The following is a 14,186-nucleotide window of genomic DNA, read 5'->3' on the forward strand; positions in this document are numbered from 1 at the left end:
TGCCTCATCTGACCTGAATGTTAGAATGATTATATTGTACAATGCTTTGATGTGATGTGAAACTTAGAATCCAAATGATCCGGAGGCTTCTTTCTACCCCAGATTAGAGACATCCCCTGAGATGTAATCAATGCAAATTCAAACATGAAATAAGGAATCATTGATTGTAGTGGAGCCATTGCAAAGGCAAAGCAAATATTTGTGCATGATCATCATGCTGTAAACAACCACGGCCCAAGTACAAATTAATCCTTCATTAAATAGAGCTGACATACTTCAATAATCTTCCATCTTTGTGCTTCATAGGGAAAAGCAAACAACACATTTGTAAGCATCTCATACCAAATTCTAACCAAACTATTCAGCTCTACCAGATTCAGTGGATTCTTACCTATAGTTTGCACAAAGTACATATATTATGACAGCATCATTTCATGTTATATTACTAATCTATTACTAATCTCCAAGTTTCCAATGAGTGTGCCTGTATTGTAGTGGATCCTCTAGAGAATATTTACACATGTCAAGGGCAGAAGTGCAGGGAGAAGGGTTACAACCACACTGTGCTGTAGTCACTTCTCTCTATCCCTACAGGTGTTTAATCCTTATAAACTTTCTCCAGAAGGCATGCTTGAAGCAATAAGTAGGAGGGAACCCTTTCCTTTGCAGCTTTCTCCATTTTCAGGCTTTCCAGGCTTCTCATCCTTTAGGCTTTGTCCCTACATATGAATGTATAGAAGGTGAGTAATGCCCATTGTTTATTTAAAGACTAATATTTAGAAAATTCTGGGGCCAACCTTGGTAATACTAAGGTACAGCCAGTGAGGAAAAATGTCGATCACGTTTCTATATTATTAGCTAATGGTCTAAGATTAGTTTGATTATTTATATGTTTTTCATTCGCCAAGAAAGGTAGGCAGCATGGAGAGAGGACTTGATCTGTCAGTGTCCAGAATGAGAAAAGACCTTGGCTCTCCATTCTTTGTTGTTTTGTTCCTGGCACTGCCCTTCACATTTTGTTATTCTTCTTTTGCAAGCATTTCTAAAGACTCTTCACTCCTATCCTCTCTATGATCAACAGACATATTCCCTTTCCCAGGCAGTGAAACTGCTTTTACTCTCATCTCTGTAAAGAGCTTATTTTGAAATTCTGTTGTTTTTTAATCCCCTTCACAATTATCCAGATAGGGTCTTGACAATTCATCCATAACAAAAAGCACTAATGATTTACACAAATTATACAGGAGCTTCTTCTTCCTCTCCATGTGTGCTCCTATCTCCTGGTGAGGGGAACATAGAACTCCATGTAAGGAACTGCTGGGATGTGATTGTATCTGAGTCAGGTCAGTCAGATAGAAAATGGCCTAGAACTGTCACGTTGGATGATATTAAAATAGTGTGGCTGCACTCAAAACATGCAGAGTACAAAAAATGTTAGATAACAGGAGGGAGGAAACTCCAGGCACTGAAGCAAAATGGTGTGTATGTGTATCGCTGCAGTGATTTGTTTTTCAGTTCCTCGTGGGCTTTGCCATCTGCTCGTGGGGCCAGATCCCCAAACTGATTCTAATACTCAATTGATGTTGCATTAACACAAAATGCTACCCAGATACAGATGTGCTATGTAATCCAAAACACTCACTCCAAATGCAGAATATATCAGAATACTCTCCTCCCTAGTCTGAACCATCCACACACCCACACGGCAGAAACGGTAGGCATTTAAATAAATCAGAAAACCAGCCAAGCACAGAGGTACACACAGGGTGACGCATCCATTGGGTGGAAGAGAATGCTTGTGATAACACAAGATAACAAGGCAACGATCATGGTGGGGGGGGGGGGGTAATTATTCTTGCAGAATCAGCTACAGAAGTCCAATTATTCTAGGAAGCATTATTATATTTAATTTTGTTATTACATTCACTTAACATTTATAAGTCTATCAGGTGTCTACCATAGTGCCGAACTAGTTGCAATGGGCATTCCCAAGTTTGCCCAGGGGAAGCACTGCCATTTTAGAGTCAGTTCCTACCCAGGAATGCCATTAAATTGCACCACAGGTGACCAATTCTGGTCAGTACTGCTGTGGCATGGGGAGAGGGATCTTGCACCTCCACACCATTTTTCTGACTTTAAATGGTGCTGGGGATGCTATTTGCCCATATACCCACAAGCTCCATTTGGGGTTGGAAAAATATCATAGGGGGAGGCAGGTTGTGGTGGCCTATGCAGAAATGGGCCCCTGTGATGCAGTTTAGAGGAGTTCTTGGGTGGGAACTCATTCTCTAAAATGGCAAACTCAGGGATGCCCATCTTGTCTAGTTTGGTCCTTTAGTCTGTAAGCTATCCTCATGTCTGGAGATTGCATGGTTTGGACTGACACTGGTATTTATGGCATTCCCAATACCTTGATCTGAAAAATACCAATTTTTTTCACCACACACCCCTAGGCAAAAGCCCATACTAATACAGCACAAAACGTCGTGCCATCAGCATTTCCAAAGGACAAATGTTACATTGCAATCACAGACACACCAGCCCCGTTTTCTTGAGATTTTAGCTACAAAATGTAAATCTTCCTAATCCCCATTGCTTATTTCTCTTGCTCAGATATCCTGGCTACACCAGAAGAGTCATACACACTAAGTGACAGCTTGATAAATGAGGCTATATTCTTTCCTGAAACAACAGAAGGTATTACACAGGGCTGTTTCTTTGAACAAAAAGAAACACTTCAGGTGAGGTCCTGAGATGTATTGCTTGAGTGGTGTTGATGTATCACACAAGCCCCCAAACCCAACTTTACTTGGGGAAAACAGCAAACATGCCAGAACAAACAGAAAACAATAATGCTCTGACTTGTTAAGCTGGGAAAATGTAAACGATGTAAAATGATCCTGGGGGCAGCAACATAGGTTAACATTGTATATGCCAGGCAAAAATATGAAAAAGTTGGTACTTGACTCTTAAAAATAGCCCCACTGACCACATAGGCCCACTGATCACATTACTACAAGCCCAGGTGAATGAGTCCAGCAGATCAACAATTCCTTCTTAACACAAATGAATCTACAGTACAAGGAGCAATCTACTGTATGCTGATCCTTACAATTTAGACAGAGGCAATTAAAACAGATAAGGTTGCTTCAGATACATAACTGGCAAACAAAAATCATTCAAAGGATATCTTACAGGCATAGATGCAGAAGAGTTAGCTGTGTTAGTCTGTAGTAGCAAAATCAAAAAGAGTCCAGTACCACCTTTAAGACTAACCAACTTTATTGTAGCATAAGCTTTCGAGAATCTCAGTTCTCTTCGTCAGATGCAGGACAGGCATATTTTCTTAATAGAGATACAAGAGCTAAGGATTGGCATGAAGACCGAGAATCAAATAGGTGGAGTTTGCTTTAGGGAACTGGATTTCAAATTATCAAAGTGTTTGTATGGATCTGCTGTTAAAGCAGGCTCCTTATGCCTGGCAAAAGGGTCAGAGTCATTTGGCTTCATCTGTGTTCCAGGCAATTCCTTGTCCCTGTGCTTCTTAATACCTCCAGCTGGTGAAAGGGCACAGGGATCTTGGGCTGCAGGCTGCTCTCTCTGATGGCAGCTGCTCTTGGCAGTTAGGTAGGGTCAAGTTTAGCTCTGGGTGCAACACCAGCAATGGACTTTGGTGCAGTTCTAGCAGTATGATGTTAAATCCTTATGTTAAATCCTTATGTTAAATCCTATGGGCTTTGTTTCTAACACAGGCTAGAAGGGGTTTTAAAGTTTAGTTCATTATTTCACTAGATGTCAAAATATTATTGCTAGTTTCCATCCAGAGGGGCACACAGGTGCCTGATCTGATTTCTTCTCAAATTCTAACGTGCTGTCCCCACAAATTTGTTACTGTAATCTTCTGCTTGTTCCCAACCATGTGCTGTAGCACTGTGCTAATGATTTGACCAAAAACAGTATTAGGTGGAAGTGGAAAACAGCAAGAGTCCTGTGGCATCTAGAAGACTAACTATTTGTTCTACACAGACTTTATTGAACTGCCAACCGTGAAGAAGATGTCTGGCCATATATTGGCAACTTCCCTTGGCCAGGATGGGAGCTGCGCCTGTTCGTGCAGCAGTCAAAGCCACGAGAGCCATTCCTCATGCTGCCTTCTCAAGATCAGGTTCAAGTCATGGGCCACCTGGGGAACGACTCTGTGGGCTGAGCTCGGATGGCAGCTGGGAAGAATCACCAGGGACAGAACAGCCAGGTTCCCTGGCCTCCCTTGTCAGGTCATGACCTGCTAGGAAGTGAAACAGACACATATGTGGTCAGGGGCTGGGCCTCGCACCATGTCTGCCATGTCCTGGGAGGGTGTCCATGGCCAGGGGCAGTGGAAGCAGCTCCATTGTCACAGGTGCTGCCAGCAACCAGACAACAGATGCCCCTCTGATGGGAAAGTGCTCCTCATCTGCATCTGGATGTTCTGCTGCTGCGTGGCTGCTTGGAGCTCTCATCCTGTGATGGAGACAGTCATGGGGTTTTATGCCAGCAATCACAGTGGAGATATGAGAGCAAGCACCCAGACACCCCACTCTGCAGCTGCCCTCTCCCCTGCTTAAGGGAGGAGCTCAGCCGAGGGAGTCTGAACTGAGTTCTGACATGGACTGGTGGAAGCCCTACCCCCTGCCAAAACAGCTGTGCTGAGTGTGGCTCCCTGGGTGACTACTTCTGTGGCAGGTATGGACCGCACTGACTCATGGGCAGGGGCCGTGCCTCCACCAGTGAGCCTGAACTGCAGTGGCCAGTGTTGGGGAAGAATGGGTGGGAGAAAGAGGAGGCCAGTGTGAATGAGCAAGCTGGGGCAGCCACTTCCCCAGCTCCTTATCTGTCAGTAAGCCCTCGCTCCTCTCTGAGCTAGAACTCAGGAAATGGGTAACTTGCAAGAGAACCTGCACAGTAGTTTTAAGTCAGACATTCTGGATGTGGCTCTCCCCCCACGTGAGTGTGAGGCACACCCCAAATTTTGCAAAGTTCCCCCTGTGCACTCTTGCCTCACCACTGTGAGTGCCCTCTCCCACCTCATAGGTCCCCACAGCAGGAGGCTCTGAGGCAGAGCCTCTGGCCACTTTCCTACTTACTTGGGGCCATGGGCATCCTGGCCAGAGGTTATGTTGGGTCCCCAAGAAGCTGATGGGGTGGGGGAGGGGGCTTGGTCACTGTGGGGGCACAAGCGAATTGGTCCCCATGGTAGTCAGCATCATATGCTCTGCCAGGCTAATTGGGTGGAGACAGGCATGGTGAAGGGCAATTGTCTTGTACCATGCAATGGGCACCTATGGTCCATGCTGTCATTTTTTATGGTATAACTTTCTGTTGCTGCTGGGGGCGTTCCCTTACCTGGAACAGCTTAGGGAGCTAACTCATGCCCCGCCCTTCGGCCCACTGACGTAGGGACTTACATCCTGGTTATGCCCATGCCTAGCTGCCGTGGCTGGGCTCCAGTGGAGGACCTAGGTGGTGCAGCACCAGACCCCTGCACCATCATAGGGGAGATTACACCAGCCTAAGTCCAGGATATGCTGTCGAAACTCCTAGTTGGCTCTTAGGGTGCTTTCACCTTCCCCCCTAGGATTGCACTGTTAAAGTCCTTGTGTTGTCCACCAACTTTGTAATGTGTGAAGTTGCCTATGCCAGTGTGTCTAACACCAGTCAGTGAAGAATACTTCTGGGATGAATCTGGGCTTCAGTAGCAGAGACAGGAAAGCAGGGACTAAGCTCAGGTAACTGTACAGCTGAAGAGACCTTTAAAAAGCCAGAAGATAAGTGAGCCCCTCTCTTCTGCTATGTTCTATCTGTTTGGAATCAAAGTACTCAAAGTAGCAAACTCAGATACTGAAAGGCAGACTTGTTTGCTAATAGTCATATGCAGGGGTAAATGCGCAAAAAGGAAATGAAAAAGAAAAAATGGTTGTTGTGGATTTTCCGGGCTGTATAGCCGTGGTCTTGGCATTGTAGTTCCTGATGTTTCGCCAGCAGCTGTGACTGGCATCTTCAGAGTTGTAGCACCAAAAGACAGAGATCTCTCAGTGTCACAGTGTGGAGAAGATGTTGGCAGGTAATTTATATCTACTCAGGAAGGTGGGTTTGGGCTGAGTCATCCTGTAAGAGTTTCCCAGGGTGTGGAATGCTAACGGAGGGAGGCTTCACTGTATCCTGAGGAGGTTCTTTTGCATATGGATGGGTGCTTGATATGCTAATCTTCTCTGCAGGGCTATTGTGGGATGTAGAGTATTTTGTTAGCCTGGTGTTTTGCAGGACTGGAAACCATGCTCTATTCATTCTTAAAGTCTCTTCTTTCCTGTTGAAATTGTGCTTATGCTTATGAATTTCAATGGCTTCCCTGTGCAATCTGACAAAGTAGTTGGAAGTGTTGTCCAGTATTTTAGTGTCCTGGAATAGGATACTGTGTCCTGTTTGAGTTAGGCTATGTTCAGCCACTGCTGATTTTTCAGGATGCCCAAGTCTGCAGTGTCTTTCATGTTCTTTTATTCTTGTCTGGATGCTACGTTTTGTGGTCCCGATGTAAACTTGTCCACAGCTGCAGGGTATGCCGTATACTCCTGCAGAGGTGAGGGGGTCTCTACTGTCTTTTGCAAAACACCACAAATATAAGAATTTTGGAAATAGTTATAGATCACAATAAAACCAAATTAGGAAACAATGGAGAAAATCATAGAAGAGGCTGGAAAGGGAAAGAATGCATGACAAAAGTTATGCAGAAGCACACACACAAAAAAAAACCTGTAGCAATTTTGATAGGCAAGTCCATGTAGAAGCAACCTCAGTCTCTGTCTGTTGAAGCAGATGCAACTTAGCAGCACACAGCCTGATATCAGACCAAATAGCAAACTCTCTATTTAGGGCTTTCCCCCTAAATAGAGAGCAGAATGCCCTCACATTGGAAGGCATCTTCCACAGGACATCTTGCTCATTGTGAGCATGACCTGTGGGCCTCCTGGAGCTTTTCCTTTCAAGGTGGATCAAAGGAAACCCTCATTTGATCTGGCTCACAGGAGGAACTGCTGGTGTCTATGGGCAGAGTATCCATGTGCATGCTCTGCCTGCAGCCAATATGGCAGAGTTAAATTCTGAAACTGCACCCCCTTTAGCTCTTTAAAGAGTTTTTATTATTTTCCTAGCTGAGTTGTACACTATAGCTGTACACCATGGTTCAGCTGAGAAGTGGAAAAGGAAGGGGAACGAGGTGTTACTAGGCTGCAGAGGGTCATTGCACAATTGTCACCTCCATTGGTGCTTCTGCACAAACCAAAAGGGGATAGATGGTGGGCGGGCAGGATGGCAATAGCCGTGTTAGTGCAAGGACAGACAGAGTGTAGGGATGTTACTCCTGCTTGCTTCCACCATGTTTGCTGCTGCTGCTGAAGTGGGAGCACCTCAGGAAGCAGTCTTCAGCTACCCAACAACAAAAGTAGTAAGAGTCAAATTCCTTTCAGAACTACTGCAAGGATGAGCACTAGAATTGCCAACCTCCAGGCGGGGCCTGAAGTTCCCCCAGAATTCAAACTGATTTTCAGACATAATAGATTAGTTCCCCTGGAGAAAATGGCAAAGCACTACCCCCAAATCTCCAGGAGATTCCCTATCTGGAACTGGCAACCCTAATAAGCACACTCATCTAAACTGCAAAAACTAGACCTCTTACAAAAGAAGACCCCGAGTTTATTTTAAAATATTGAATACTCTTGTATTTGAGTTTGTTAATGCTAAATGCAAGTGTACAGATTAACATGAAATCAACAGGGTTAGAATGGAGTAATTCTTCTTGGGATTGCATTAAGTTGTCCTGAAGGGCGGTATATAAATCGAAATTATTATTATTATTATTAGTTGATTTCCCCTTTTGAATATGTGTTATTGTTGTCAACATTCTTTTACTGATGTCGTGACAGCTGGCTACAACAACAAAATTTCTATGACTAGTAGCAGTTTATTGGTTGAAGTGACACGCAGCTCAACAGCGCAGCAACTTCTTTATAGTCTTCTGAGGTAGCTTTGCAATATCCTACTGAAATGCAAGTTTGTCACTTAATTTTAATTATGCAACATGAGCCCCAAATTGACAGTATAGCAAAGTGCAAAAATCTGTGCCTCTCCTACCAGAGTTCCAACCCTGCTGGCTCGTTTTATTTTGCTCACTGTGAAACCCTATCAATGCAACAATCCCCCAGCTTATTAGCCACTTAAATGAGAAAAGATTCCACTGTCTCCCTTAAGGGGATGATCCTCCCAGTCCCTAAGAGAGGCAATAATAACTCCTGCCTTTAAGTCCAAATGCAATAACTCAGTCCTGCTGATGCCTCTCCTGCTGAGTTAAAAATGCATGTAGTAGAAGAATATGATTGAAATCAAATGTGCAAAATTGGCCATGATTCCTCCTTCATGATAGGGAGCAAAATATAGCAAACCTAAACCCAATTTTACACAGACAGCTCCTGCCTAAATTTCTTACTTACCTGGCCATTATTTCAAAAAATAACCATAAATAGGCTGTGCCATCAACTGGTAGAAAACAATAGTGTTGATTTCTGTTAATCTGGGCACGCGTTATTCAGTACATCTTAATCATTTACTTTGTCCTCTAAGCTCCATCCTAAGCAGAATCTCATTTCCTAGGATTACTATTCAATCCTATAGACCTACTGCAATCCATCCTTTAAAAAATTATAATATTATAGCAGGGGAGGATGAGGGAGGGAATCTGAGTTGCTTTGGGTAGCTGGTTGCAGGAGTTATTTTGAGATATGCCAGATTCTATAAGCAATATATTATAAGAGTCAAGGAATGGTTCGTGATGATAATCTAAAACACTGGCTAAGTGCCTCAGCCTTTAAGGATATAGCAGTAGGGGTTAAGTACAGCAATATTCTGAAATTATTTATATTCCACATGAAAAAAATGTTGTGACATCTGGCAGAAAATATACAGTAGTAGTATTTTGTATTATCATTATGAGAAATATCCCCATTATGTGCATTGAAAGGCTATTCGCTTTTCTTATCTGGTGCTGCACCACACAATCTCCCTTGGTTGTTTTTAAAAGGCAAAATATGGATACAGTTTATCACCCCACACCTCCCATCTAACAGTATGAGGCAGGACATAATGCTAGTGGTGCAAATTTGGGTCTAATACGATGATACCACTGAAGATAAAGGGCACAATTCTGCTGGCCTGCAAAACTCCATGAAAAATTAGAGTGGTGCTGATCAGACACTGATGACAAACCTACTTCGCTTACTTCATCTAATGCCCATGTGCAGTTTCCATTCTGCTACACACAGAGCCCTTTATACTCTTAGGTTCTATGCAACCAAAGGTACAGGCAGGCACTATCTTGGTTTAAAACCAGAGAATTATGGTAGGAATTGAATGCAATAACGTGCCATCTCATGATGAAACAGCAGGTCCTCTGTGAGAAACTGTCACAGGGCTCTAATAGAGGTCTTGTGAGTCCATGGGATCTCCTCAAGACCAAACTGCTTGTGCTTGCGAGACTATAACTTTACATTCCATTCCCTTCCAAAGCACCCCTCAGAACACAGACCTGCCTGGCAATCAAGTCTTAATCAACAGAAAACTTCATCTTCTGCTCCATTAGTATCCCTTTTGAAATACCTCAAATACCCTGAAAATCTGGTTTTCCCTACAACAGCAAAGGGTATGAATTTTAAATGTATAAGGACATCATTTTAGCTGGCATTTTAGAGTCACTTCACTTCACTTTTGCCCCCAAGGTTGTTCATCCATCACTGGCACTTTGGGACTCCATCTCTACATCTCTCAACTACAATGACATTTCACGTGAGGCAGTGTATGGATTTTTCCCTATCTGCCTTCCTGTCTGTCCTTTTCTCTCTCCTTCCTCTCTTAGCCTTCCTCAATTCCCCCATGGTCCTGTCCCCCGTTCTCTCTCCCCCATTCTTCTTTACTCATTTGGAGCTCTACTTCAACAATCTCCACTCCACCAGCAACCTACTCCCCTTACCTTCTCCTTTCGGCCCTGTGTTTTCATGCAGATTTTCTTTCCCTCCCTAAGCCTCAAAACCTCATTTTGTGCCTTTTTGCCTCTCTTCCTCTCATTTCTAGGGGCAGGGGGGGCACTTCAAAAGTTATCATTTTAATTCCACATTAGAAAGTTTGGAAAGGCATGACAATCACTTTCATTCAGTATTGGGAGACTGGAAGTATTGTTATCATGACTTTCTGGAAAGTCATGTTGAGAAAAAAATCTGTTTTAATTAATTTCAGGACAATACTCCCAATTTAATGAAAATAATAATCATGCCCATTCTGACCGTACAAAGGGATTAAAATGATAATTTTTGAAGTGCCTCCCTCTCACCTCATAGGTCACGTACTGCTGCTCAGCTGGGGAACACTCTGTCTCCTTCCTTCCTCACTGCTCCTGCTGTCTTGCCTCCTTCAAGACAATACTGGGCAGGGGAAGGGCTTTGTGCCATTGGATATTAGCAATCCAACCTGATACTAGAAATATCAGGCATTTTATTGGGTCAGTGAGATCCAATTGCACACCCCTGCTCTTTTCCCTTTTAAGGCCACCCCCGTCCTGTTTCACCTGTGCCCACCACATCACTTTCCTTCCCCCTCTCTCCTTTTCTGTATCTCTCTTGGGCACACCACACAGACATCCTTGGGTGTACTCCATTTGAACTAGCCCTTCGTAGCGATATCTAGCTTTAAGAGGGGCAGTTTCCACTAGGCATTGTTTATTTGCTCTCAATGGGATTCTCAGGGTTGTGTTTCATGTAGCATATCTGGAATTGGTTGCTTTTCCCTCACCTTTTTGCGCGTGACTGGGGATACCATATCAGTGTTGGAAAATATGTAAAGGTCACACGTGTATCCCCATCACACCCCCGATCTATGGGTGTAACAATTCATTTCAATGAGTCTTGTGTTGGATAACTTCCAAGTTGAATTGTGCCACAGATCAATGGGGGTGTTTTTCTTCTAAAAGATGGAAATCCCCAAAGTTACACTCAAAGGCTCTCTCAGTTTACTGTCAGTATCTTCTATCTTGATGTTGAGGGAAGTCACTCACCTCATAGACATTGAACTGGCTTTGTCCTCGTGCCAGTTCTCGATAGCTGGTTGTAAACTCCCCAATGAAATCATGGCTGTTAGTGGGAAAGAAATTCTGTGAGGAATGTAGAATTTCTTAATGTTTTACATTTGTATCTTTCCTTTCTTCCTTCTTATGGGCAAGGAACCTGGGATTCCCATTAAGTCTCCCACTATAGCCACACCTGTTTATCTTCAGCAAGAGCGCTGCATCAGGTACCCTCAGGCTATACCGTGGCCCAGAAAAGAGACTCTCACTTTTTGATGGGCACCTTTTCTAACTGAATAATATCAACAGGTCCACCAAATAAATGACAGTCACCCACTCTTCCAGGACTCTTCCCTTTCTCAGTCTCTTTAGCATTACTAGCAGCAGATGTAAAGAGCAATACAAGCAGCTACACTAGCTGAGTGCTTGTTTACTAGCAGTGTTTCTGCTTCTTTGGGGGGTCTTCAAAGGATATTAAAGCATGCCACAGGCCTACAAACTCCTGCATGTTTTAGTCCAAATGTTCTCAGCCCCTCAACATTTGAGACTTTAAAAAATAAATAAATAAAAAAGTTTGAATGCCACTTACCTGCCATCCCGGTCCCAGTCATACACTTCCACTTTTATAGTTCTGAAAAATATGACAATAAAGGTCATTCTCAAAACAAGTTGCTTTTTCTATTGATACCATCTTTCTTTCTCTCTGTGGAAACCATCGGCAAAAATATGTCAAGCTGTACATAAGAGAAAAAAATTCAGCTTCCACAGAAAACCCCAGGCAAACAAGAAGCCAAGATGGGATTGTATATAAGTTTTGTAGATTCCTTTAGATTTACAAAATGTGCCAGGATTTTTTAATTAAACATCGGATTTCTCCTCATTGGCATTTCATGCTTAATTGTGTGTGTGTGAGGGGAGTATCAGTACAGCCCTTTCTTTTGGTTCTGGAGCTGTGAGTGAAGCTTTGATTGGTTTGAACTGTGATTAATTAGTAGGGCCACAGTGACAATGTCTGTTAACTTCAGTGTTGTATCAGTTAACCTGGACAGCTAAAGACATTTGTAGCTGACAATGATGCCAGGTGAACTCAGTGCTCTTAGGGAAAGCTAAAGAAATGGCCATGATCATGTCCCTCCCCCTCCTAACTGTGTCAGACTGTTGTCAAGAGATGCCCCTGGCTAGCTGACTTTTTAAACTCCTGTTAGAGGAGTGACAGTGATTAATTTGCCTGTGGCTTCCGGTATGTTGATGGGTGACAGTTGAATTCTCAGGGGCACCGGTGTGAGCAGAAGTCAGTTCACACTTCAAGCTCCAGTTGGAGCTCATTTGCAGAGACTGTGCCATATCCCCAGTGACCTTTGGAATTGCTTTCTAAATGTTTTCAGTGCCTCTGCAAGCCTGCCAGTCTGCCAGCCAAATTATTGCTCTGGCCAGTGAGCTGCAGAAAATGAACAGGTTATAAAATATGCAGCAAAGGTGGCTTTAAAAGACCACATTTTTTTAAAAAAAATAAATAAAGCTTACAGTCAGGATTAGTATTCCTGAAAGCCATAAAAGGCACAGGTAGCCCAACAAGTATATGTCTCCAGAACAATGAAAAACATTCATTACACAGCTACACATTTAACAAAATATTCAATAGGATCAAAAAAATCAGCAAACTGACATATGCATCTTCAGTGAAGTAGGGCACTAGTCTTCTTATTGCTTTTTTGTGCACTGTGCTCCTATTACACTTCTAGCAAGCAGCCAAGCCACACTTGAAAGTAGCAATGGGGCTGTACAAGTCAACATGATCTGAGGATAACAGCTGCATTCATATCAAGGAGCTGAGCAGCAGGTGTATTCCCAAGTGGCAAAGGGGAGATTGTCAATCAGCACAGCTTATGAATGGCTCAACACAGAAGTTGGCATGGAACGATCACTAGCCCTTCAGGATCATTTAAACAGCTGCACCGAGTTTAAGATTTTGCCCAGAACTAATGACTTCCCCCCACAAGCAATGGATATGTTCCAAAGAATGTGCTCAAGCCGATAACCTCAGTACTTCTGCCAAAAGGATTCTGAGGAAAAGGCAAAGCAGACTTTCTTCAAAGCAAAATCTGTACTGATCTTGTAGATCCACAGCAAGTCAGAGATGGAAAACTAGGAAATGGAACTTCACAAAGAAGTGCTGTTAAAGGAGACAACACATAACACCAATGATATGACATTGGTAGGAGCAAAGGTATACACACATGGGAAATGCTGCCTTGCTGGTTACAAATAGATGGCACCTTACACCCAAGAAATTATTCATCCCCCCCCCTCCAATTCCAAAGGCAATTCCAGGTATAAACTCAATGATCCTTAGACAGCACTACTGAATACAAAATTTATGCAGGCTTATACTCTTATGTGACTGAAGATTAAGGCTATCAAGCAAATCAAGGCAATATTCAGCAACAAATTTATTTTCTTGGAAAGATGCAGATCTGTTAGTGGTCACACTTGTCCTCATATTAAGAAGGCTTATGAATATGGAATATCATAAGCCCCTCTCTTCATATGTTTAAAACACAGACAAGCTGCCTGGTTGGGCAGGAGATGGAAAAGTACTAGAATGTGAGAGGTGAAGTAAGACTAACTCTCAGCCCCACGCCCCGGAGGAGTGCAAAACCATAGAACAATGGAGGTCTCCAGAAGTAGTTGAATGAATCCATCCACACATCCTTCCAATCCTGCCCTTACCCACTTTTCTTTATAGTCTCACCCATCCAGCCATAGTGGGTCATCAAGAATCTTTTTACACCTACAGTTCCTCTCAGGCTCAACTAAATCTTCCCAATCCATTGTCCCCCCCTGGAAACAGTTTCTCAATTCTTTGTTCCCCCCAGAGATGACCATTAAGTCATTGTTTTGGGGCAGTACTGCTCCAGGGTATGTTCCACGGTATAATTGAATTGCCCGCTGCCTCATTCAGTGTGTGTGCTCTGGACCTTCCATACACCCTCATATGGCATGTCTGAGCCCCTCTCCCTCTTATTTTATTTATTTATTTGTTTCAAAT

General features: G+C 43.3%; 1 protein-coding gene across 1 annotated transcript in view; it reads right to left on the bottom strand.

Annotated features, from left to right (window-relative positions):
• CPNE5 (copine 5) overlaps nucleotides 1–14,186 on the bottom strand; it is a 222,879-nt gene that overhangs the window by 33,125 nt on the left and 175,568 nt on the right. Inside the window, exons 11-12 of the mRNA XM_054981740.1 lie at nucleotides 11,727–11,768; nucleotides 11,129–11,204 (exon numbers count right to left, since the gene is read on the bottom strand). Coding sequence (XP_054837715.1) covers nucleotides 11,129–11,204; nucleotides 11,727–11,768 — 118 coding nt within the window. The remainder of the gene's footprint in view (nucleotides 1–11,128; nucleotides 11,205–11,726; nucleotides 11,769–14,186) is intronic.

Source organism: Eublepharis macularius, chromosome 5 (assembly GCF_028583425.1).
Source record: "Eublepharis macularius isolate TG4126 chromosome 5, MPM_Emac_v1.0, whole genome shotgun sequence".
In the NCBI taxonomy this organism is placed as follows: Eukaryota; Metazoa; Chordata; class Lepidosauria; order Squamata; family Eublepharidae; genus Eublepharis; species Eublepharis macularius.